This window comes from Syzygium oleosum, unplaced genomic scaffold (genome assembly GCF_021117445.2).
Source record: "Syzygium oleosum isolate NSW1041296 unplaced genomic scaffold, Sole_v2.1 Sole_v2.05, whole genome shotgun sequence".
Lineage (NCBI taxonomy): Eukaryota > Viridiplantae > Streptophyta > Magnoliopsida > Myrtales > Myrtaceae > Syzygium > Syzygium oleosum.
This window is the reverse complement of record NW_026607489.1, coordinates 15571141-15593813: the sequence shown is the minus strand read 5'-3', so window position 1 is coordinate 15593813 and position 22673 is coordinate 15571141. Positions and strand designations below refer to the sequence as shown.

Here is a 22673-nt window from a genome sequence, read left to right as displayed (position 1 = left end):
CCCTTGCTCGCAACCTGGCGAGCCGGGCCTCGCCCACGCCGGCCGGGCGAGGCTCGACCTCGGCTGCCGGCGAGGCCTGCCTCGCCCGCAACCAAGCAAGGCCGGGCTCGCCCGACACCGGCGAGGTCGAGCCTCGCCAGGTGGCGGCGAGGTCGAGCCCTCGCCGGGAATCCGCCAGCTCGACCTCGCCGCTGCCGGGCGAGGGCGAGCCTCGCCAACCGGGCGAGGGCTCGCCCCGCCGCCGTTGGGCGAGGGCTCGACCTCGCCTATACCGGGCGAGGCTCGACCTCGCCGGCTGCTGGTAGGCGAGGCAGCGAGGTCGAGCCTCGCCACGCGGCCGCCGGCTGGTGAGCCCTCGCCCGATCCGGCGAGGCTCGACCTCGCCGGCAACTGGCGAGGGCGGTCATCGCTCGACGCCGGCGAGGGCGGCCTTGCCCGAGGCCGATGACTCACTGGCGGCCTATGGCCTATGAGGAGAAGAGAAGAAAAAAAAGGAAAAGAAAAAAAAACAAAGGAAAAAAAACATTCTTGCCTACGGCAGTATTTTGGCCGTGACCTGCGTCCTTATTTGAGACTTTTTGGGCACTTCGGATCCTTATTTGACACTAAGTCCACTTGGGGTCCTCTTTTGAAAAAAAAGGCCCCACTGTGGGTCCTTAATTGGAATTTTCCCTTTAATCCATGAACTACATGAAAATGTTCGATGTTGTCTCTAGATCACATTGAATAAATAAGTTCATGGACGACATTGCACATTGAAGTAAAATTCGGGAATCACATTACACGTTAGATTAAAGTCAATGGATCATTTATGTCATTATCCCGTTAAGTCAATGCGAAGAAATTGCGAAATATTCAAAACCCGGACAGAAAAAGGAAAAAAGAAAATCAGGAGCGGGCGTTGACCACGCGACATCGCACGTCGGCACACGCCTGCTCCCCTTTCAACTGCTCAAAACAACCCAAAAAAAATTATTAAAACGAAAATTAAAAAAAAAAGAAAAGAAAATAAATTATATAACTATATTAACACTCACTTCAAGGATCTGTTCGTGTTCGTGAATCTGCTGTTCGCTCTCTCTCTTCTTGATCTGTTGAAAAGATCACCGGCGAGGAAGGAAAGAGATAAAGAGGGGGGAAGAAGATGCACGATTTCTGCTTCACGTTCCCGTATGGCCTCCTCGTGGTGATCGGAGGGCTCATCGGCTTCCTGAGGAAGAAGAGCGTCGCCTCCCTCGCCGGCGGCGCCGGCACCGGCCTCCTCCTCGTCCTCGCCGGCTACTTGAGCCTCAAGGCCTTCGAGAAGAGGAAGAACTCCTACGCCGCGCTCGTTCTCGAGACCGGTGAGCTCTCGTCCTCCTCGGCGCGTCTGCGGCGGTTTTGTTGATGTGTGGAATTCGGATCGTTTTGGAAGCCGTAACCACGTGAAATCTTTTGCTTCCCATTCGGTTTTGGCGGTTGACAAGTAGGTTGACATGTTCGCTTTCGTACGCTTTTGATTTGATCTGTCTGTTTTGGCTTCTGTGATGTGATGCCGCGTTTCGTCGGCGTGTTGTTGGAAGGCCGGTCGAGATCGTCGCGTGAAGGTTGAGTCGTAGGAGCTGAATTGATGAAATGAAGCTACTGAAGTTTTCGATCGATTGGTTTTTAGGTGGTTAAGAACTCGATAGTGAGATTTGCAAGGTGGAGAAGCTGATATCCAATCTAACTGCCGTGCCGTATCTGTTTGTTGTATCGGCGGTTTAGCTGTTGCACTAGTCACTGCTGTTATTAAATTATCTGCATCCATCATTTGATGCCGCCTCGAGTCCGTAAGGATGATCCGTGTATTTTTTGTTTTCTAGGGTTTGCCATTTCTATTTCTCATTCTCTATTTTGTTGCTTATCGACAACAGCAATCTTACTTTTAAGTGGAACACGCTGCATTCTCTAAGTGTTCCTTTTTCTGTGAAATTGGTGATTTCTGGTTTTCTGCAAGCAGTCTCATGTGATGGGGGTAAGAAAAGGATGCCTGATGTGTCCTGATCAGGAATGTTCCCGATGAAGCCGCATTTACTATATCACCAGAGTCGGTTATCCAAAGGGACAAGTAGTTTTCAGGAACTCTGGAAATTTTGTCTGTGAATAGCTTGATGTTGGTGTCAAATGCTTGCATGTTAAGCTGGCAGTATCCAAGGATAGCATTTAGCAAATGGCAAATGTTATTGTAACAACTAGCTAGCTTTCCAGGGATCCTGCTGAAGAAGAGATCATAGCTAGTTCTGAATAACGAACTTTTAGTATGTTTAACAAGATAAAGCTAGTCAATTATGTGTTTCGAATATCTCTGAACTTCTTACTATACATGCATGTAGAAGGGTATAGTCTGAGAGGATGTGTTGAGAATGTCTACAATATGATTGTCATCTCTCTCTTTTTTTGTTTGTGTATAAGTTTTTCATCTGAATAAAGTCATTTAAAATCACACACTCGTGCACATGCACGTGCATGAAAGCAGCGTGTGGATTAAGCTTTTTGTATAGATGTTATAGCTGACTTACTATTGTGTCTTTGACAGTTTGTGCTGCCATGCTTACCTTCGTCATGGGACAGCGCTACCTCCAGACATCTAAGATCATGCCAGCGGGTATTCTTGCTGGGATAAGGTAGCTAGAATTATTTCCTCCGTTGCTAACCATACATGGTTTTACAGAACTCGTGTATCATCTGAATAAGCATGTTGTGTTTTCTCTCTCACACCATGTAGTTGCAACACCAGTTGCTCACAAATTTTCTGATCTAATGTCGGTAAAAGGGTTGTTAGGACATAAGAGTGACTTTCATCTAAATATGAGGCTAATTGCTAGTGCTAGTTTACAACTAATGACTATTCTTAAAGGAGGGTTTTTTTATTGAAAAGATGAATTGTGGAGATCTGCTCTGCCTATAATATAACTTAATATGGATAATTACTGATCTTCAGATGCATAGGACCAAGAATATCCATTCTGCTGATCATTTTAAACAAGAAGAAGAATTCTCCTCTATTTTTTTCTTCATTTGTATGGTTCTCCTTAGAGAAAATGAAATACTCGGATTAATCTGTTCTGATTCACATGGTCTTGACCTTCAGAGAACATCCTTTGCTTCTCCTATTAAATCTTGATTCATAGTCGTAGTTGTCTGCCTTATCGAGGAAGTTCATACATTCGGTTGGTATTCTCATCATCAGACTAATGGGTGGACAGTTATTGCGGCAGTCAGTAATTTTTAAACATCAAAACTATAGTCTTTAAGAAGTGAAAACAGAAAAACAAATTATGATGAAAGATACGTCTAGTATCTATCTCTGGTTGTGTGTATGTGCGTGCCCTAATGAACCATGCATCCATCCTACCAATTTAAGCTTGTAGATAGGTTGATAGAAGTTGAAAATAACTACCCTGAAGGAATTGGTAATTCATTTGAAGTTTGAAAGTCGTATCTTATTTTGAACATTGCTTATGAGGAGTGGGCCAAAATAGATAAGATATTACGTTTTTGTTTAACCAAAAGAACAATAGTTACTTTGTAACTTGTTTAAAGCTTAATCCTCTTACGGTTTTGTACTTCTATACAGAGATGCAAGTGTTTCTTAATGTCGAGGATACAATTAGGAAGGCTATCATTGTCATTTTAGGGGAAAAAGGAGTTCCATATTGGAGTCAATCATGGCTTAATAGTAATATACAGTATGAAGTGGAGTCCATGGGTGGACCGGACAAGGTGTTTGCTGCAATTTTCTGTAATTATATACTATAATCTAGGAAATTTCATGTGAAACTTGTTTTCTTGAATTATGTACTATATTCTATGTACTTTTATATAAAATTTTTGAATCTCACCTCCCTGAATTAAGATTTTACAGACTCTTTTAGCTCATTTTGCATTCACCATTGACGGAGTTAACGACTGAATTGATTCATGCAATTTTTACTTGGTGTATATTACCTAGCGTTTAAGAACTGGCCGGCCAGCTCATTCAGTTGAATCAGAAATTGGATACCTGTTCCGTATTTTTTTTAAGTTGCAATCATGCTGCTCTAAACCAAGGATTCAGTCTGCCCGTTTTATATTTTATGTAGCTTTATATCTGCTAAAACCTACATTCCTCTACTTCATGTATTCTCATTTGCCTAGTAATCACTCTGAGCTAATGCACTTTCCAATTCTCCTCTATTCAGTGCTCTGATGACCGGGTTTTATATCTACAAAATTGCGACCGGAGGCAACCATTTCGCAGCCAAGGCTGAATGATGGCATCTTGGAAAATCGAAGATCTTGACTAAAAAATTACCAGGTGTAACTACTGTTGTTTTGTGTAGGTGCAAAAGAGATCTTTCCTTTCTGACGAATCCTGGTTTACATCCACGGCATTAGCCGTTAGTGTTTCTCACTCAATTTTAAGGACTCATTTTAGCCCTCTATTGTACACGGAATGAAAATGCGAAAAACATGTTTGGCTTGAAGTGTGATCATGTCAAGCTATAGATCCAGAAGAGAGTCCGCTTTTTGCAATGTGCATTTGAATGGAAATCTCCGTGCTCTAGCCTCGAATGTGATGTCAATGCTAGTTTAGGATTAGAGTTGGATACCCCCATTTATTACCTGCCTGGAAAAAGAAAAATACGAGGGAGAAACACGTAAGCAATTTAGCGGCACATAATAGAACCCAATTCTATGAATAGCCTGCTATCTTCGTCCGTTGTAAACTTTTTCAGCGTCAAATGTGTCTTTACATGTCAGAATCAGAATAAATAAGCACATTATTCTTAAGAAAAGCTACAATCGACGCCCAATATACAGCATGTCGTACAAGACTTCCATCCACTGACCAACAATTTTCACTCCAAGACTGTCTAATCACATATTTACAAATATCACAGTACCTATCCACTGGCACATGAACGATTCCTGTGAGGAAACAAAGAATACATCTGGCAGAATCAATCTGAAAAATACAGGATATAACATGCCGTGCGAAATCCGAACTTACGTTAGCAATCTTTTGGCCTGAGGTATTTTGGAGGCAGAGAAGGACACCTCTCGTTCATTTGGGGGTACGGGTCCATAGTATTGTATCCCGGTAGTTCCATCCGATACTTCCCTCGGATCTGACAAAACGGGAGCTTGACATTGTCGGCATCGTTGCACCATTTTGGCAAACGGCTCGAATTATTCTCGAAGAACCGCAGCGTATATGCATCTTTTATCTGCAGGTGGGAAAGATGAAATGAGGACCTTGAACTACAAAAACAGATGACTGGAAGAATCTAAAAGAGATTTCTCTAATCAAATGCATAATTCATAGGGCTGATGACAATTAATTAGTTTCTCATTTATCCCAACGTAAAATGACTCGATTCACTATTCTTCTCCTCAAGAAAGAAAAGGAATCCACATCATGAAAGAACCTAACCCGGTACTCGATATGAAATGACAATCCACTCAAACAAGATGGTGCATATCGTGCATGGTGGCCTCACCGTGAATTCCGTCACTTGAATAGAGTCAGCAATTGAACTGAACAATCCTGCCTCCTTGTACATTTCAAGAACAAAGGCAATGCAAGAGGTTGACTTTCCATCACTGTACAGCCAATCATCCCGCTCTGGGATGGTAAGCAGTTCATCGAAGGATGAGCCACGCTTTTCAGTCTCCACTAAAATATCTGGAAGATCCAGCCCCTGCATGAAGTCAACAATTATTTCTGGAAAAGGAAAAGGATATGCTGAATTTAACATAACCATTTTATCCACCTATCAGTTGTCAAGGTATGTCTATGAAACATAGGCATATCCTCAACCTGCCTTTTTTCTGCGATTCATCTGGTACATCTCATCAAACATACAGAGAAGTACCAGAAATTGTTGCCTTCAATGATCTGACATGTATATTAGAGTCGTTATTCTTCTAAAAGTTTAAACCATAAAAAAATGAGTTCTTACCCATTCACACCTACAAGTTCCCTCCAGTCCCTAATTTTCACTACTTATTCTAGGACACAAAACTCGACATTATTCTTGATGAAGAAAATTAAAACCAAGGCAAATCAGTTACTTGAAGAAAAATTGGACACTGGAGTATTTTCACTAAGCTGAATCGTGTATAAATATTTAATGGTGCAACACACCGTTTCATTGCAAAGAAAAACAAAAAAAGAAAAAAGAAAAAGAAATAAATGAAGTACATCGGAATCCCTAAATGATCCACTCTCTCTAGGATCTCAATCTAAGCTAACCCATTGGGTCATTAGAGTCCCAATAAACCAGATGGCAAAGTCCCAAGAAAGGAAAAGGATTTTAGAAAGAAGGGGCATACCGTTAAAAAAAAAATTACTCAAACTCATCCATGAGGTATATCCTAGTGAACTGTTCAAGTCTACATAAAGATCCTAAAGAGTGATAATATTAAACACTATCTTTCTAAACCAAAGATCCTCAGCAGAGAAACTGTTAATGATACCTCAGTTCCAAGTCGCATGTTCAAGGCTTCATTCCACAAGTTGGTAGCATAAGAAGGTCTTAACTGATTCCACACTGTCATAACAGATGCAACCTGCACAGTCATTGCACTAGTTAAACCAGCGGAAAAGGAGACCCTTTTAAAACGCATAACATGTCACAATATGTAAATCTGAACTTCTAGTTAGATCCCTTAAAGGAAAAAGAATCTGCATTTTCAACTGAGCATAGACCTAAAGGTAACCTATAGATAACCCTATCAGCGATTATTAATTTATTCGGATAAACCATGGATACGGAAATAAAGTTAAATAAAGATACCAGATGAGCATCCAAGGGAGGTGGATAGTTCCCGTCAATTGTGTCTATCCAGCTAAATATCATGTTGTGATAACCATACGGTTTTCCTTCCATACTCCGAGCATATTCCCATGCAGCAGATTCATTGAACTTGGCCCGCACGTCAGGATGCAAGGGAAGTAATGCAATATGGGGATTGGAGTTATCCTTATTCAGCTCAAACTCCCACCATTCATCCCAAGGTAACATCGCAATAATATCTTCGCCCTAGAAGGAGAAAAAACAGAGGAAAAGCACTTCAAAGTTGTCATAATTGGCGAAACTTTAAAATACCATGAGCTTTTATGAATCATGTCTCAGACAACTATAAATGGTAAACTGAAAAGCTACCGTTCATCGATGCACAAGTTTTTTCTGAAATCTATCTTCAACGGATGCACTCTCATAAGGAGCAGCATATCCACTCAGATTCACTCCTCATCAGCATAGCATCTTATATTGACACCAAATTGCAGCCAATTATGAGGAAAACGGGAATCATTTCTAGCTCTGTTATATTTTAGCATGGAACAACATTCATTTAAGGCAGGAAGCAGAAAAGACAAATGGATGTCTGTCCAGAAAACTCGAAAAAAGTCTCTTGTGCTTAAAAACTGAGCCTCCATTGAACAGGCTAAGAAGAAAAGACCAGCACAGCAAGATGGGAAGGTAGAAACACAAAGTAAATTAATGGATGCAGCAATGCAAAATACATCTGCAAATTAGGCTAAGATTCTGCAACCACTTTTCCTCCTTTGTATTACAATAATCACTCAGGTCAAGTAGGTGCTGCTTATGACTTTTCTCGTCCCCTGAATAACTGGGTAAGGCAGCTGATGAGGGATTTGGTATGAACTATGAAATTCTCTAAGCCGAATAAAAAATCCATTGCATCATATTAAGGAAGGCATGTTCCCATTAGGATGGGTAAAGGACGGATCAGAAACAATACTTAATCTATAGAAGCACCTTAAATACCAGGCCGGCCAATTTTATATCCCACCTGTTCATTCTCATGTCCCGATTCGCCAACCCACAGCTTTCCTTCAGAGTCCCTCAAGCAAACTGCAGAATGACCAGCATAAGAACCACTGACCCACTTCTCCAATGTCTCAAAACCACCCCACCGCCCACGGATTTTTGATATTGCAAGGAAATCTCCAGAATGAATATCATCTGTACTTATGTTTGTTACCCAGGGTTTGGGGCGTTCCTCAAAGGAAGCACCCATGTGCTTCTCGAGAAAGGCAATGTTAGAGTTTTCACCCCAGCCAGTATTTGTAAACAAAGGGAAGACATCCCACAGAGCTTGAAGTGTTCCCAGCATCCCAGCTTCCATGAGGAAGATAGAAACTCCTTTGCTTTTTACCTGATTTCAGATGAAAAGAGGACCATGTTTACATCCAGATAACAATGACTACAAAACATGACAAGAAAGATGTTAAGTCCCTTACTAAAGAGAGTACACACGTACGTATTCATACTCTGCTTTTCCTTCCCAAGCCTTAAACTCAAGGGTATGCTCCCGAGACAAGAAATAGAAATCCCATGTGACACGGTATGGAGTTGCAAAGACATAAAGATCCATGCAAGTCCAACTGTGAGCCTTGTTGACCTGAATTGGTGCCCATCAAATTCATAGTTAGTTCACCACTTAAAAGCACGACACAGATAATAACAGGTTATATGCGGCACCATTTAAAATCATGGATGGAGCAACAACCATATATCCCGAGGAAATTGACATAATTTGCCTTCCCATAATTAACAAAATTGAACAATTTGTATGGATAATGATACTAGGAAAAGAATCAAATCAACCATCAAGTAACACAACGTTCAGAGGCTCGTAAGGATACATCAAAAGGGAAGAAAAATAAACAAGCAGCAAACGCCCACAAGAGAAAAGCCTCGCTCTCCAATAACTCCTTGAACTGAGAAAACAGGCAAATGGAAAAATTACATGCTTCTCCCCAACCCACTATATTGAAATGCACAGCCAATTGCAACGACGCTACTCCATATCAGAGGTATAGTCGAGCTGAGTTGAGTTGATACAGTTATTCATCCAAACTCGTTTTGACAACCAAAAGTCGAGGTTGGATACAGGACTCAACTGATAAAGTAGTCTCTATACTGCTATGCTAGAGCTTGGATGGCTATACAAAAGCAATTCATAAACCCAAAGACCTCAATCACATAGCGAACCAATCAAGTAAAGCATCACGAAATCGAATTCTACTCCACACCGGTTCGATACTTATCAAGAAGTCGAGTCGAAACTAATAAAACTCAACCGGAGCTCGAGTGTCTCGCGATAACTTCGATTCATTCGCAACCTAACTCGGTCATCGTCGCTAACTATCTACCAATCCCAACGCTCCAAAATCTTAACAACAACCAAGCACACGCTCGCGGAATCAACAGCATGAAACCAATCAGACCTTGATGTGAAGCGTGCCCCCGCCGAACTCGCTCTCGCTCTTGTTGTGGAACTCCATCCAAGCCGCGGAGTCGTAGAAGCAAGCGCCCTTCCAGTTCAGGCTGGCGTTGGAGGACGGCGAGGCCGAGCCGACGAAGGTCGGCAGGAGATCCAGGGGGCCGCGGAGGCGGTTGAGGATCGGCCACGAGAGCTGCCGCGGCAGCAGAGGGAGCGCGTCCTCGGGGTGAAACGGCAATCTCGCGGACAGAGAGAGGGGCGCGACGGCAGCGAAGAAGGCGAGCAGCAACAGCGCGATCGGTCGCGAAGAAGGCGAAGAAGCCATTGCCATCAGAGAGAGAGGGAGAGAGAGAGAGAGATTCTGTATGCGGGCGTGTGTGTCAATGCATTTGGATGAGAAGAAATGGGGAGCAGTGTGGTTAATGGAGAGGACGACGATTCCTGAGATTTGGCGGCTTCGAGAGCGATCGCTGATGATTATCGCTTGAACGCATGGAATTGAGCTTCCGTTGGGGAAAGGCGGAAAGAGTGGCCGAGATGTTTCGCACACACAGGCAAGACGGACTCTTCCCGAACCGGTTCGTTCTTAGTTGTAACCCGGCCTGATCCAAGAACCGATAAGATGATACTTTACTTTGCCCTTGAAGTTTCCTTTTCCATCCCCTCCTACATCACTCCGAAAAAAGAATTTATCTCAATTTTCACCCCTCGAAATTTTACTGCTTCACTGCCAGTGGAAGGGAAAAATTGTGCAATGCCCCAACTCGGGCGGGCAAGTTATGAAAGTTTCCCTGAAATTCCACAAATTATGTTATATATTGATTAGAAATATGTGAAATAGAATATAGTACGCGTGCGTCTAATGGAGATGATGTGTTGATAGAATTCAATTTGCGCGCGGAAGATCCAACACCTTTAAAGGCACGCAAATGGCACGATGTTGGAGTAGAACTAGGATCTCTTCCTTGTCCTTTGAGTTGGAAGTTGTGGTTGAGAGAGGAACCGGTAGGCCCGGGTACGGACAGATTCACAAAAATTTAATCATACAAGGGCAAACCAATTATGCTAAAAATCGTCGTGAGATATAACGACCGCGTTCAGGAGTAGAATTGCTGACAGAAAAAATGTCGGAAGAATAACTAGTTACTCCAAACCTCGGAGGCACGCACTGTCCGAGTGATTGTAATAGAATCAGTATTCAACTTTATCTCCAGATAGAAACCAAATTGTATGTATCTACACTGACATGTGAAGTTACAGACAAAGCTATAAGAGCTGCAGCTGAAAACAGAATCTATTTTGTCCCGCACACTGACTTATTTGAACACTCTTTTCTCATCGCTTTGAATCTCGAAAGGAACATATTCTCGACCACCATCTTAAATTAAAGCTGAAAAAGAGTGGAAAAGGGATCCGCTCGTTTTAGGCGTCATTTCCTCCCAACGAGGAGATGGATGATACGCAAGGGAACCAGTACCTACGTCTGCCGTCTCTGTGTCCGTCATCAATCATAGCAAAACCTTCCTGCGCCCAGCAAGATGATGGTTTATAAATCACCAAAAACCTTCCGCAGTAAAAAAGGACAGAAACCTGCTCAAATGGCCACATAAACTTACTTTTAACAAAGTTTCGAGTGCATCAATGGCACGGCCAGAGGTCCAGGACAGCCGTCTCTCTAGCTCATCAATGGTCACGAAACCTTGAGCCTAACATCATAGCCAATTGAGAGTTTTTCATCAAGATTCCTCAAATGAAGGTACTGGTAAAGAGAGCTAGAACAGAAAGGACCAATGCAACTATTTTTTAAGAGATATTGGACAACCACATCTGAGATCAAATAAAAGGGAATAAAAGAGTTCCAATTTTGAGGTGAGAGATCCGCAAGAGAAAGTACCTGGGCGAGTTCAATGATTTCATTATGATCTTTGTTCAACTCAGTTGGAACTGATCGAACAAGCTTTTTCTTCCCAACAGATATTACCTCAAAACCACTACCCAAAACCTGGAAATGAAAAATGCCATTTATGCAACTAAGTTTACGGTGTAAACTAGTTATAAAAAGATGTTAACACAAGAGCAAACATATGGGGACATATATGGAGAAGTAAGTCACTTCACTCGAACCATTATGCAACAAAGGGAGCTCATAGATGAACCCCAATCCGGATTGATCAAACACTCAACAAGCCAGACTTTCACAACAGATGATAGGCACAAAATGCAGTATTTCCACCAGGTACTGTTTTGATGTGTGGAAACACTTGATACGCATACACATCATAGATCAGTAGGCAATCATTGGTAGCCATCCCAATAAAGAATATACAATAGATTTAATAGAGATGGACAGAATGTCAAAAAGCCGCAGTGAGGTAAAATTTTCCATCCTTATAGTTTCCTGTATCAAATATTTAAATCTAACACTACCAAGAGACACACGACTGCTGTGTCTTCCTAAAATTACTTGAATGGTGAAACACAATATCAGATGACGATGTTAGTCTTAAGGTAGAGAATGAAAAGATAGGATCAGAAGTTGCAGAGGAAAGTTATTACGCAATACCTTCAGCTTACTTATGGCACGTAAGCAATCATCCTCAGAAACAGCTTCCCTCGAGCCTTTTCTTTTCTGACGAAGAAGACTGCAGAGCTCCTGCAGATTGATCAAACCTCCATTTTGGGCTCTCGTTGCCAAGCAAATCTCAACAATTTGCACCCCTGACTAATTGAGTAGCCTATTCAGCATAAGAAAATGTTTGACAAGCTGACACATATGCTTCAACCAACTAGTATTATAAGGAGAAAGATGACTATTTGAATCAAAGGGGAAATTTGCTCTTATCCTTCAAAGAAGAAAAAACAGAGCCTAATTGCAGGTATATTTAGATGTGCCCGCTGCCCTACTCTAAACCTGAAATGTTTCATCCAACTTTAACATAGAAAAGTTTGCCCTAACCAAATGAAACCTCTATATTACTGATGTAGATTATTTGAAAACCTACGGAGACAGATCACCATTCACCACCTATCATTGAAAAACATTTGATATATATTATGGCCATCCATTTTTTTCCCCAAAGCAAGACAATTAACATTCACATAGGCAGAGGACGAGAGGATATCCCTTTTACTTTTTTTCTTTCTTTTTAAGTTTTTGATGTCCACCAACGTGCACTTCAACCTATATTTGGCATGTTTCAGAACCTACGGCGACAAAAGCTACAACTGAAGCACTACGATGATGAAACTACCAACCGATTTCATAATAGAAGTCACCGATCCCCAACAGCTCAGCCCAAAAACCTTTGTTCGATGCTAAAGGATCAACCCCGACTTTCGCGCACATCTCGTGGAACTGCGACCTGAACGCGGGATTCTTGCGAATGTCATTCTGCACATCATTAGCGAAGCTTGATCATCATTCCCCCATAATCTATTCAATTGCTAGCAAGCAATGAACAGAAATATCTAAACATGAAGCGAAACCATCATTCGAAAGCACGCCTCGTTGAGCACTCGCGTCTCTATCAACGCAGTACAAGACTTGTGCCCAGAAACACCAATCACCGGCTTCTAATACGAAAAAAGGAGCTGCGAACTACATTTGTAGACAGAGAAAACAAAAGGTGTGGTGTCTATTATCGCTAGTACAGAAGCAATGGCGATTAATTACATATGATTCAAGATGGCCATTACAAAGCGCAAGCGCTAAACATGTGCACATCAGGGCAAACTCAATTAGGCAATAGGCCTGCCTTCAACTGCACAGCGTTCCTAACACAAAATTCTCAAACGCCATCACCGCATTGGCAGCCTATTCCATCCGAAAAAAGTATTCAACCGACTAGCATAATCTCACGCCACCAAAATTTCTACATTCCAGTCAAACTGTAAAATCCCACCGCCTCAAAAAATCGCCAACGAAGATCGGAAAAAATCGGGGATACGAGCTTTTGCTCGAGCGCGGATGACGCAGGTAAGGAAGCGGACCTTGTGCTTGCGAGCGAAGTCTTCGAGCTGGGAGCGGAAGGTAGCGAGCTGCTCCTTCATGAGATCGGTCCGGATCTTCGCCACATTCTCTCCGAGCAACCGGTACTGATCCTGCTCGCACGTAACGAAGAAGACGATGAGGGGTCAATTTTGATCGAGAAAGGAACGGTTCGAGGCGATAGATTCAGCTACGGCGAGCGACGAAACACGTGAGGATAGAAAGCGAAACGAACCCTAGCAGCTGCCGCTGTCTGCAGGCCTCCGATTCCGGGTCGTCTTCTCATCCTCTCTCTTTCTCTCTGTGTGTTCAAAGTTCGGGCGAATGTATTTGGAGTGATCAAAAGGGAAGAGATGCATGTTTTGGATGAACGACCGGAAGATAAGATTTATAAATAAATAGAAACGATGAAGGTCAACAAAAATCAGAGTGGCGCAGCGGAAGCGTGGTGGGCCCATAACCCACAGGTCCCAGGATCGAAACCTGGCTCTGATAGAGCAGAGATTGGCTTCTATCCACTCCTTTTCTTTTAAATTTTTTTTTTCTGTATGATCTTTCTTGTTTCCCTTTTTTGTTTTTATATTATATATTTTTAACAAAAAAAAATTGACTTCGTTTTCCAATGTGAAGATTCTGAGTTTAGGCTAGATCGCGATTTCAAATTTTTAACGTATGCTTCATTTAGGGATTGCAAAAGCATTAGAAAAAGCGTTCTAAACTATAACAATTACGAGACAATAGTATAGCACGAGGAAAATTGGGATTTGGTGAAAAATGAAAAGTCGAAAAGCCATCATTTGCATGGCCAAAACAAAAGAAGGGAAAAAATATGCCAGAATTTGATGCTTAAGGCATTCAGCATCCCCATCACTGAGAGTGATTTCTTAGCAAAAGGCTAATAAAAAGAAACTACCGCATGGCTCCGAGGGGCCACCTCCAATGGCTTGCCACCACCGCGAGCTTGGCCTCGAGCATCGTTTGCAAGCTCAGCGCCTCCCACGAGGGAGCACGCCACAAACAGAGACAGGGGCGCAGGGAGAGAGGCAGCAACGTTAGGGTCGGGCTGCCGCGGTGAGTTGCATGTGAAGAGGGAGAAAAAGACGGGTTCACAATGGCTGTGGCTGCTGCTTGAGAAGCAGCTAATTTAACTCCATCACGTAAATTGGGGATACTGGGGATGCAATTTCCGCATATAATCACACAAACTCACTGAATTTCGAAAGCATGTGTTCAAGGGAAGCCCAAGGAAATTTTCCATTCCATAGAAAAAAAAGTACAAGAATATCTACTTCTATGACATATCTACCGCAGTGGACTTGTATATTAAAAAATCTACCTGTAAACTGCTATACAGGAGAGAGAGGTAAAGGAAAAATGTTTTCTCCTGATGTATCCTAAACTCTTCTCTGCAACTCTGTTGAAAGTATAATCTCCTTCTAAGCTGATGTCCCTGTGGCGTCTTTCGGTATCAAGAATAGCAAAGCAACTGGAACGAATATGCAGACGACTTGTATAGCAATTCCTAGAAGGAGGTTGTCAAAAGAACCAGACTGGATGTTTAAGAATGAAGCCAAGCCGGCACCTACAAATGAACCCAGCGTGTTTCCAAAATTGTCGATTGACATGAAGAGTGCAAATAGAGTCCCTTCGATTCCAGGCGGGCACAACTGTCCAGATAGAATCAAGAACGGCATGAACCTGCATTCACAAGGAAAAGCAATGCCCGCAAATTGTGAGAGAGGATGGTCTAGAGAGTTGTCGATGCTGGTAAATTCAATTAGGAACACTATTGAACAGAAAAGCAGCAGATCTTAGTAAAGTGCAGATGAAGACACACTGCACATACTTGAGTTGATTAATTGCATCGGCAAGAGCAGATCCACCCAAAACCATAACCTTATCTGATATTCCAAACGAAACATTCATTCGAGATACTAAAATCATATCCAGTGTGGTCAGTAAGGCTAAACCAACATGAGCAAACCTGCATTGTGTTCATAGATAAAAAACGAAGCACCATCAGCAAACTGAACTACAGAAGAACATATTTACCAAAGAGAAAACTATATCATAAAGCAGCCAAAACTCACAAGAGGATCTTTCGTAAGTTCACGGTCTTGAAGAAACGGTTGTATATGAAGGTCCCAATCATGAGGCCTACCCATCCAACAACACGTGAAGTCCCCAAAAACGATGCTTCCAGTTTTAAAAACTCCGTCTGGTAGTAGAACATGACCGTCGAGAGGTTTGGAACGCTGACATGAGCTAGAAAAAACCAAGCCATAGGTCTGGTCTTACAAGGATCACGAAAAAGAAATAGAAAAGTACCTGATTAGAAATTTGGCTAATGCATCATAAAATCAATCAGGACAAAGAATTCGACAAAGAAAAGGGTATTCCTTTTTACTACTTAGACACGTTTAACTCTATAAAATGAACAAGGCTAATAGACATACGTATGTGCATATCCACTAGGTAACATATACGAAGAATAAGGCAGATCATTTGATGGCATAACCACCAGTAACAAACTGTTTTGTCCTTGGACAAAGAATATAACAGAGTCGTTGAAAAATCATTGATAATTTTATAGCCAACTTCACTTCAATAAATTTATTTGTGAGTGCCAAAGACCATAAAATCTGGCAAGAAGACAAGTGACCTTAAAATGCTAAGGAATCATTGCTTCAATAGGTTAAGCTTTCTGTCCACTTACCTCCATATGACTGGCTGTCGAAAAGCTTGGTATAGAACGTAAATAGCATTTTTCAGAGAGCGAAGCCATTTCAAGAATAGTTGATCATCTTCGCGGAAAGGTCTGGACTTATCAGAGGCAACATCCATCTTTTTTCTACTCTTGCGGCTCTTCTTTCTTCTCGAAGTACTCTTACTTTGCTTCTTCACTGTAAAGCTATCCTCATCTATTGAACTACTATTGCCATTCATCAGATGTTTGTCTTTAGGAGGATCTTTTTCATCATTTTTGCGTGGGGGATTCTCCTTTACTAAACCGCATGAAAGTAATTGTACAGCTGGCAGCACGGTAAATAGAAGACAAATAGTTGCTATCTCCACATTGGTCAATGCATATCTGCCTAATAAACTCCCGCATATACCACCAAAAGCCATTGCAGACCAAGACATTGACTGAAGATCTCCAGCAAACGAAGCCCTGAACAACAGCAATAAGAGCTCAGGTTATGCTCAGGTCACAAATTAAATGTACATAATTCCCTCAATTATAAGCACATATGATTCATTGAAAATGTAGTCTGCATAGAAATATTAAAAGAATCCTATTAATGAATGCCTTTGGGACACTTATTAAGCATACTTAATAAGTAATTGTTGGATTTTCAAGACATTGATTGCACATACAACAAGGTAAGTCACTGCTTTGGATACCATAAATTTTCCTTCGTTTTGTTGCTCAGCAAGTGCACTAAGGGCTCTCTCTAATAATACTCACATAAAAGTATCTTTCATGGGCAGCAAGAACAAGGGCGAATGTTTACAAATCTGAGAATTATGTCTGCAATGTTTACGTTATGCTCTAGCCCGATGCCCTAAAATAGGGTAACAAGAGAAAAAAGTCATTGAGCAGTATGATAATCGCAAGCAAGGTGGAAGCTATAACCATAATTTTTTCCGAAAAGATTCAAAAAGTAGAAGAGTGCAGGGACATACTTCTCAAATCTCAAAGCTTCGGCGATCATCGCATCAATGACAACATCGGCCATTGCCAAGCCCAGATTTTGGACAGTTAAGAAGATCGTGAGGTGCCATGTAGAATTCCTCAAATAAGCATTTAGGCCCAAAATAAGCCACGGCACAAGAGACAGTATTGTTGCAAGAATCAGGTATGGAACCCGCTTTCTTCCTCCAATCGGAATGCAGTCTGACACAATTCTGCACACAACAACATAGCGAAGTCAAAGGAAGAAATTTGAAAGAAAGAACGCTGACAAAGGAATATACATCGCTCCAGACAAGAGAATGACTGCACCAGCAAAATCAGGGGGGAGGAAATCAAGGACCAGTCTTGTAATAAACATGGCCCAAAAAAATAAACCCATGTTAGCAGATATAAATATGGTCAATGCTGTAGGGCATATTCAATGCATTACCCATATAAAGGTTTTATGCTCCATGGGAAAAATGCAACTGAAAACACAAATTGAGAGGCCGAGGGCGACAATTTGAGTATGTCTTTGAGCTGGTACGAAACCGCAGTCCACGCAAATGACCTGAAACCCTGCGTTCAAATAGAGAAACCATCACGAATTGGACCTGAAGCAGCGACAGCAACAACAAAAACCAAGCACACGTATGGTTTCCCAGCTAGAAGGCACAGGTACCCATCCGCATCAACCATCAAAGCACCAAACACGAACGCGAGATTCGCGTCCACAATCAGAACCGCACAATTCAGAGCCCCAACCAGCTCGCAGCAAAAAAAAAAAAAAAAACCATTAATGACAGAAAATCTTCCGATACCGAAACGAATGCGAAGCACCAAACATCAACGCGCATCATTTCTCACCCGACAATCCACACGAAACAAGAACCACGCGCCGGAAAACCACTGAACCCCACGAAACGACGCGACCCTCGATCCTTCTTCCTACGATCGCGAGCACGAAAAGCGGCAAAAGAAAAAGCGAACGAACCGCGTTGTCCGAACGCGAACGAGCACGAAGCGTGGGATTCGAATCGAAACCTGAGTGAAGTGGATCAAGCAGACGAGCCACAGGAACGACGCTCCGAATCCCGCGCTCAGCTTCTTCAAACCTCTGATCATCTTCTCTTCCTCTTTCCCTCTTGTACAGTTCGAAAATGGAGGGATCTCGCGCTACCATCTCATCCCTGAATTTCCGTTTCCATAGTCTTTGGCAAACTTCATGCTTTCGATCGACCGTTTGTTTCTCGGGTTTATATAGGTCGACGGCTTTGCCCTTTGCTCGAGGGATTCAACTGAAGAGAGCACGCGAATAAAGTCGGCGGTGATATCGTCAATTCGAGATGAGATTCGGGGGGACAGGGACACGTCCTCTGGTCCGAACAAAAGAAGGGAAAAAATATGCCAGAATTTGATGCTCAAGGCATTCGGCATCCGCATCTCTCAGAGTGATTTCTTAGCAAAAAGCTAATAAAAAGAAATTCCCGCATGGCTCCGAGGGGGCCACCTCCAATGGCTTGCCGCCACCGCGAGCTTGGCCTCCAGCATCGTTTGCAAGCTCAGCGCCTCCCGCGAGGGAGCTCGCCACAAACAGGGACAGGGGCGCAGGGAGAGAGGCAGCAACGTTAGGGTCGGGCTGCCGTGGTGAGCTGCATGTGAAGAGGGAGGAAAAGAGGGGTTCGCAGTGGCAGTGGCTGCTGCTTGAGAAGCAGCTAATTTAACTCCATCACGTAAATTGGGGGATACTGGGGATGCAATTTCCGCATATAATCACACAAACTCATGGAATTTCGAAAGCATGTGTTTAAGTGAAGCCCAAGGAAATTTTCCATTCCATAGAAAAAGAAGTACAAGAATATCTACTTCTATGACGTATCTACCGCAGTGGACTTGTATGTTAAAAAATCTACCTGTAAACTGCTATACGTGAAGGAAAAATGTTTTCTCCTGATGTATCCTAAACTCTTCTCTGCAACTCTGTTGAAAGTATAATCTCCTTCTAAGCTGATGTCCCTGTGGCGTCTTTCGGTATCAAGAATAGCAAAGCAACCGGAACGAATATGCAGACGACTTGTATAGCAATTCCTAGAAGGAGGTTGTCAAAAGAACCAGAGTTGATGTTTAAGAATGAAGCCAAGCCGGCACCTACAAATGAACCCAGCGTGTTTCCAAAATTGTTGATTGACATGAAGAGTGCAAACAGAGTCCCTTCGATTCCGGGCGGGCACAACTGTCCAGATAGAATCAAGAATGGCATGAACCTGCATTCAAAAGGAAAAGTAATGCCCGCAAATTATGAGAAAGGATGGTCTGGAGAGTTGGCGATGCTGGTAAATTCAATTAAGAACAGTATTGAACAGCAAGAGCAGATCTTAGTCAAGTGCAGATGAAGACACACTGCACATACTTGAGTTGATTAATTGCATCGGCAAGAGCAGATCCACCCAAAACCATAACCTTATCAGATATTCCAAACGAAACATTTATTTGAGATACTAGAATCATATCCAGTGTGGTCAGTAAGGCTAAACCAACATGAGCAAACCTGCATTGTGTTCATAGATAAAAAACGAAGCACCATCAGCAAACTGAACTACGGAAGAACATATTTACCAAAGAGAAAACTATATCATAAAGCAGCCAATACTCACAAGAGGATTTTTCGTAATTTCATGGTCTTGAAGAAACGGTTGTATATGAAGGTCCCAATCATGAGGCCTACCCATCCAACGACACGTGAAGTCCCCAAAAACGATGCTTCCAGTTTTAAAAACTCCGTCTGGTAGTAGAACATGACTGTTGAGAGGTTTGGAACGGTGACATGAGCTAGAAAAAACCAAGCCATAGGTCTGGTCTTACAAGGATCAGGGAAAAGAAATGGAAAAGCACCTGATTAGAAATTTGGCTAATGCATCATAAAATCAATCAGGACAAAGAATTCGACAAAGAAAAGGGTATTCCTTTTTACTACTTAGACACGTTTAACTCTATAAAAAGGACAAGGCTAATAGACGTACTTATGTGCATATCCACTAGGTAACATATACGAAGAATAAGGCAGATCATCTGATGGCATAACCACCAGTAACAAGGAATTTTGTCCTTGGACAAAGTATAAAACAGAGTCATTGACTAATCGTTGATACTTATAGCCAACTTCACTTCCATAAATTTATTCGTGAGTGCCAAAGACCATAAAATCTGGCAAGAGGACAAGTGACCTTAAAATGCTAAAGAATCATTGCTTCAATAGGTTAAGCTTTCTGTCCACTTACCTCCATATGACTGGCTGTTGAAAAGCTCGGTATAGATCGTAAATAGCATTTTTCAGAGAGCAAAGCCATTTCAAGAATAGTTGATCACCTTCCCGGAAAGGTCTGGACTTATCAGAGGCAACATCCATCTTTTTTCTACTCTTGCGGCTCTTCTTTCTTCTCGAAGTACTCTTACTTTGCTTTTTCACTGTAAAGCTATCCTCATCTATTAAACTACTATTTCCATTCATCAGATGTTCGCCTTTAGGATGATCTTTTTCATCGTTTTTGCGTGGGGGATTCTCCTTTACTAAACCGCATGACAGTAATTGTACAGCTGGCAGCACGGTAAATAGAAGAAAAATAGTTGCTATCTCCACATTGGTTAACGCATATCCGCCTAATAAACTCCCACATATACCACCAAAAGCCATTGCAAACCAAGACATTGATTGAAGATCTCCAGCAAACGAAGCCCTGAACAAGAGCAATAAGAGCTCAGGTTATGCTCAGGTCACAAATTAAATGTACATAATTCCCTCAATTATAAGCACATATGATCCATTGAAAATGTAGTCTGATTAGAAATATTAAAAGAATCCTGTTAATGAATGCCTTTGGGACACTTGTTAAGCATACTTAATAAGTAATTGTTGGATTTCCAAGACATTGATTGCACATACAAGAAAGAAAGTCGCTGTTTTGGATACCATAAATTTTCCTTGTTTTGTTGCTCAGCAAGTGCACTAAGGGTTCTCTCTAATAACACTCATATAAAAGTAAGCATCTTTCATTGGCAGCAAGAACAAGGGCGAATGTTTACAAATCTAAGAATTATGTCTGCAATGTAAACGTTTTGCTCTAGCCCAATGCCCTAAGATAGAGTAACAAGAGAAAAAAAGTCATTGAGCAGTATGATAATCGCAAGCAAGGTGGAAGCTATAACTATAATTTTTTCCGAAAAATTCAAAAAGTAGAAGAGTGCAGGGGCTTACTTCTCGAATCTCACAGCTTCAGCGATCATCGCATCAATGACAACATCAGCCATCGCCGAGCCCAGATTTTGGACAGTTAAGAAGATCGTGAGGTGCCATGTAGATTTCCTCAAATAAGCATTTAGGCCCAAAATAAGCCATGGCACAAGAGACAGTATTGTCGCAAGAATCAGGTATGGAACCCGTTTTCTTCCTCCAATCGGAATGCAGTCTGACACAATTCTGCACGCAACAACATAGCGAAGTCAAAGGAAGAAAATTGAAAGAAAGAACACTGACAAAGGAATATACATCGCTCCAGACAAGAGAATGACTACACCAGCAAAATCAGGGGATGAGGAAATCGAGGACCAGTCTTGTAATAAACATGGCCCAAAAAAATAAACCCATGTTAGCAGATATAACTATGGTCAATGCTGTAGGGCATATTCAATGCATTACCCATATAAAGGTTTTATGCTCCATGGGAAAAATGCAACTGAAAACACAAATTGAGAGGCCGAGGGCGACAATTTGAGTATGTCTTTGAGCTGGTACGAAACCGCAGTCCACGCAAATGACCTGAAACCCTGCGTTCAAATAGAGAAACCATCACGAATTGGATCTGAAGCAGCGACAGCAACAACAAAAACCAAGCACACGTATGGTTTCCCAGCTAGAAGGCACAGGTACCCATCCGCATCAACCATCAAAGCACCAAACACGAACGCGAGATTCGCGTCCACAATCAGAACCGCACAATTCAGAGCCCCAACCAGCTCGCAGCGAAAAAAAAAAAAACCATCAATGACAGAAAATCTTCCGATACCGAAACGAATGCGAAGCGCCAAACATCAACGCGCATCATTTCTCACCCGACAATCCACACGAAACAAGAACCACACACCGGAAAACCACTGAACCCCACGAAACGACGCGACCCTCGATCCTTCCTGCGATCGCTAGCACGAAAAGCGGCAAAAGAAAAAGCGAACGAACCGCGTTGTCCGAACGCGAACGAGCACGAAGCGTGGGATTCGAATCGGAACCTGAGTGAAGTAGATCAAGCAGACGAGCCACAGGAACGACGCTCCGAATGCCGCGCTCAGCTGCTTCAAGCCTCTGATCATCTTCTCTTCCTTTCCCTCTTGTGCAGTTCGAAAATGGAGGGACCTCGCGCTACCATCTCATCCCTGAATTTCCGTTTCCATGGTCTTTGGCGAAATTCATGCTTTCGATCGACCGTTTGTTTCTCGGGTTTATATAGATCGACGGCTTTGCCCTTTGCTCGAGGGATTCAACTGAAGAGAGCACGCGAATAAAGTCGGGGGTGATATCGTCAATTCGAGATGAGATTCGGGGGACAGGGACACGTCCTCTGGTCCTATAGGATGTCGCCACGACAGCATGGGCTCCCCGAGGAAGTAATGTCTGGTGGCTGATTATTATAGATTGGTAGAAAAAGCACATCTTCTTGTGATTTTGCTAATTAATTTGCTCGGAAAATGATACAAACA

At 42.4% G+C, this 22673-nt stretch overlaps 5 protein-coding genes, 1 long non-coding RNA gene and 1 other non-coding gene across 10 annotated transcripts; 2 read left to right on the top strand and 5 right to left on the bottom strand.

Annotated features, from left to right (window-relative positions):
* Positions 1 to 755: 755 nt before the first annotated feature.
* LOC130138204 (uncharacterized) lies at positions 756 to 1125 on the bottom strand. The gene is made up of 2 exons (XR_008816624.1): positions 1038 to 1125; positions 756 to 948 (listed from the first exon to the last, which is right to left on the bottom strand). It is a non-coding gene; the product is annotated as an uncharacterized LOC130138204 (long non-coding RNA).
* On the top strand, positions 1043 to 4502 carry LOC115665965 (protein FATTY ACID EXPORT 5-like). 2 transcript variants are annotated; one of them, XM_056311582.1, is made up of 3 exons: positions 1043 to 1343; positions 2558 to 2645; positions 3599 to 3862. In XM_056311582.1, exons 1-3 carry the CDS (start codon positions 1145 to 1147, stop codon positions 3615 to 3617), a joined length of 306 nt encoding a protein of 101 aa, XP_056167557.1. In that variant the 5' UTR covers positions 1043 to 1144; the 3' UTR covers positions 3618 to 3862. The 2 variants fall into 2 exon arrangements, with proteins under 2 accessions (XP_056167557.1, XP_030443638.2); XM_030587778.2 differs by lacking the exon at positions 3599 to 3862 and adding an exon at positions 4203 to 4502 and having other exon boundaries at positions 1050 to 1343.
* Positions 4305 to 9733, bottom strand: LOC130138202 (uncharacterized). 2 transcript variants are annotated; one of them, XM_056311580.1, is made up of 8 exons: positions 9266 to 9733; positions 8296 to 8436; positions 7825 to 8190; positions 6804 to 7049; positions 6484 to 6576; positions 5505 to 5705; positions 5015 to 5231; positions 4305 to 4630 (listed from the first exon to the last, which is right to left on the bottom strand). In XM_056311580.1, the coding sequence occupies exons 1-7, from the start codon at positions 9590 to 9592 to the stop codon at positions 5016 to 5018; spliced, it is 1590 nt and encodes a 529-aa protein (XP_056167555.1). In that variant the 5' UTR covers positions 9593 to 9733; the 3' UTR covers positions 4305 to 4630; position 5015. The 2 variants fall into 2 exon arrangements, with proteins under 2 accessions (XP_056167555.1, XP_056167556.1); XM_056311581.1 differs by lacking the exon at positions 4305 to 4630 and adding an exon at positions 4695 to 4932.
* A 671-nt stretch (positions 9734 to 10404) lies between these two features.
* LOC130138116 (vacuolar protein sorting-associated protein 22 homolog 1) lies at positions 10405 to 13606 on the bottom strand. Its single transcript, XM_056311207.1, has 7 exons — positions 13485 to 13606; positions 13252 to 13362; positions 12517 to 12652; positions 11825 to 11979; positions 11156 to 11263; positions 10878 to 10967; positions 10405 to 10785 (listed from the first exon to the last, which is right to left on the bottom strand). Exons 1-7 carry the CDS (start codon positions 13533 to 13535, stop codon positions 10684 to 10686), a joined length of 753 nt encoding a protein of 250 aa, XP_056167182.1. The 5' UTR covers positions 13536 to 13606; the 3' UTR covers positions 10405 to 10683.
* Positions 13607 to 13672: 66 nt separating this feature from the next.
* TRNAM-CAU (transfer RNA methionine (anticodon CAU)) lies at positions 13673 to 13744 on the top strand. Its single transcript has one exon. It is a non-coding gene; the product is annotated as a tRNA-Met (tRNA).
* Positions 13745 to 14478: 734 nt separating this feature from the next.
* LOC115663539 (probable folate-biopterin transporter 4) lies at positions 14479 to 18208 on the bottom strand. Of its 2 annotated transcripts, none has more exons than XM_056311148.1 (7): positions 17970 to 18190; positions 17377 to 17504; positions 16937 to 17158; positions 15966 to 16421; positions 15340 to 15537; positions 15096 to 15233; positions 14479 to 14947 (listed from the first exon to the last, which is right to left on the bottom strand). In XM_056311148.1, the coding sequence occupies exons 1-7, from the start codon at positions 18048 to 18050 to the stop codon at positions 14686 to 14688; spliced, it is 1485 nt and encodes a 494-aa protein (XP_056167123.1). In that variant the 5' UTR covers positions 18051 to 18190; the 3' UTR covers positions 14479 to 14685. The 2 variants fall into 2 exon arrangements, with proteins under 2 accessions (XP_056167123.1, XP_056167124.1); XM_056311149.1 differs by having other exon boundaries at positions 14844 to 14977; positions 15009 to 15233; positions 17970 to 18208.
* A 668-nt stretch (positions 18209 to 18876) lies between these two features.
* On the bottom strand, positions 18877 to 22433 carry LOC115667696 (probable folate-biopterin transporter 4). The gene is made up of 7 exons (XM_056311150.1): positions 22206 to 22433; positions 21619 to 21746; positions 21178 to 21399; positions 20204 to 20659; positions 19580 to 19777; positions 19336 to 19473; positions 18877 to 19189 (listed from the first exon to the last, which is right to left on the bottom strand). Exons 1-7 carry the CDS (start codon positions 22284 to 22286, stop codon positions 18928 to 18930), a joined length of 1485 nt encoding a protein of 494 aa, XP_056167125.1. The 5' UTR covers positions 22287 to 22433; the 3' UTR covers positions 18877 to 18927.
* Positions 22434 to 22673: the final 240 nt, after the last annotated feature.

Bases quoted from the DNA above. Each gene is read 5' to 3' on its own strand.
- LOC115665965 (XM_030587778.2), top strand. From the start codon at position 1,145: ATGCACGATTTCTGCTTCACGTTCCCGTATGGCCTCCTCGTGGTGATC. The intron at 1,344-2,557 runs GTGAGCTCTCGT...TGTCTTTGACAG, and splicing joins CGCGCTCGTTCTCGAGACCG to TTTGTGCTGCCATGCTTACC. The intron at 2,646-4,202 runs GTAGCTAGAATT...TCCTCTATTCAG, and splicing joins GGTATTCTTGCTGGGATAAG to TGCTCTGATGACCGGGTTTT.
- LOC130138202 (XM_056311580.1), bottom strand. From the start codon at position 9,592: ATGGCAATGGCTTCTTCGCCTTCTTCGCGACCGATCGCGCTGTTGCTG. The intron at 5,706-6,483 runs GTATCATTAACA...GACTTCATGCAG, and splicing joins ACATGCGACTTGGAACTGAG to GGGCTGGATCTTCCAGATAT. The intron at 5,232-5,504 runs GTGAGGCCACCA...TCCCACCTGCAG, and splicing joins TTCAAGTGACGGAATTCACG to ATAAAAGATGCATATACGCT.
- LOC130138116 (XM_056311207.1), bottom strand. From the start codon at position 13,535: ATGAGAAGACGACCCGGAATCGGAGGCCTGCAGACAGCGGCAGCTGCT. The intron at 13,363-13,484 runs GTTCGTTTCGCT...ACGTGCGAGCAG, and splicing joins AGACAGCGGCAGCTGCTAGG to GATCAGTACCGGTTGCTCGG. The intron at 12,653-13,251 runs GTCCGCTTCCTT...AATGATGTGCAG, and splicing joins ACTTCGCTCGCAAGCACAAG to AATGACATTCGCAAGAATCC.
- LOC115663539 (XM_056311148.1), bottom strand. From the start codon at position 18,050: ATGATCAGAGGTTTGAAGAAGCTGAGCGCGGGATTCGGAGCGTCGTTC. The intron at 16,422-16,936 runs GTATGTCCCTGC...GCTGTTGTTCAG, and splicing joins GAAGCTTTGAGATTTGAGAA to GGCTTCGTTTGCTGGAGATC. The intron at 15,538-15,965 runs GTAAGTGGACAG...TTGTAAGACCAG, and splicing joins CGACAGCCAGTCATATGGAG to ACCTATGGCTTGGTTTTTTC.
- LOC115667696 (XM_056311150.1), bottom strand. From the start codon at position 22,286: ATGATCAGAGGCTTGAAGCAGCTGAGCGCGGCATTCGGAGCGTCGTTC. The intron at 21,400-21,618 runs GTAATGCATTGA...TGTTGCGTGCAG, and splicing joins AGCATAAAACCTTTATATGG to AATTGTGTCAGACTGCATTC. The intron at 20,660-21,177 runs GTAAGCCCCTGC...GCTCTTGTTCAG, and splicing joins GAAGCTGTGAGATTCGAGAA to GGCTTCGTTTGCTGGAGATC.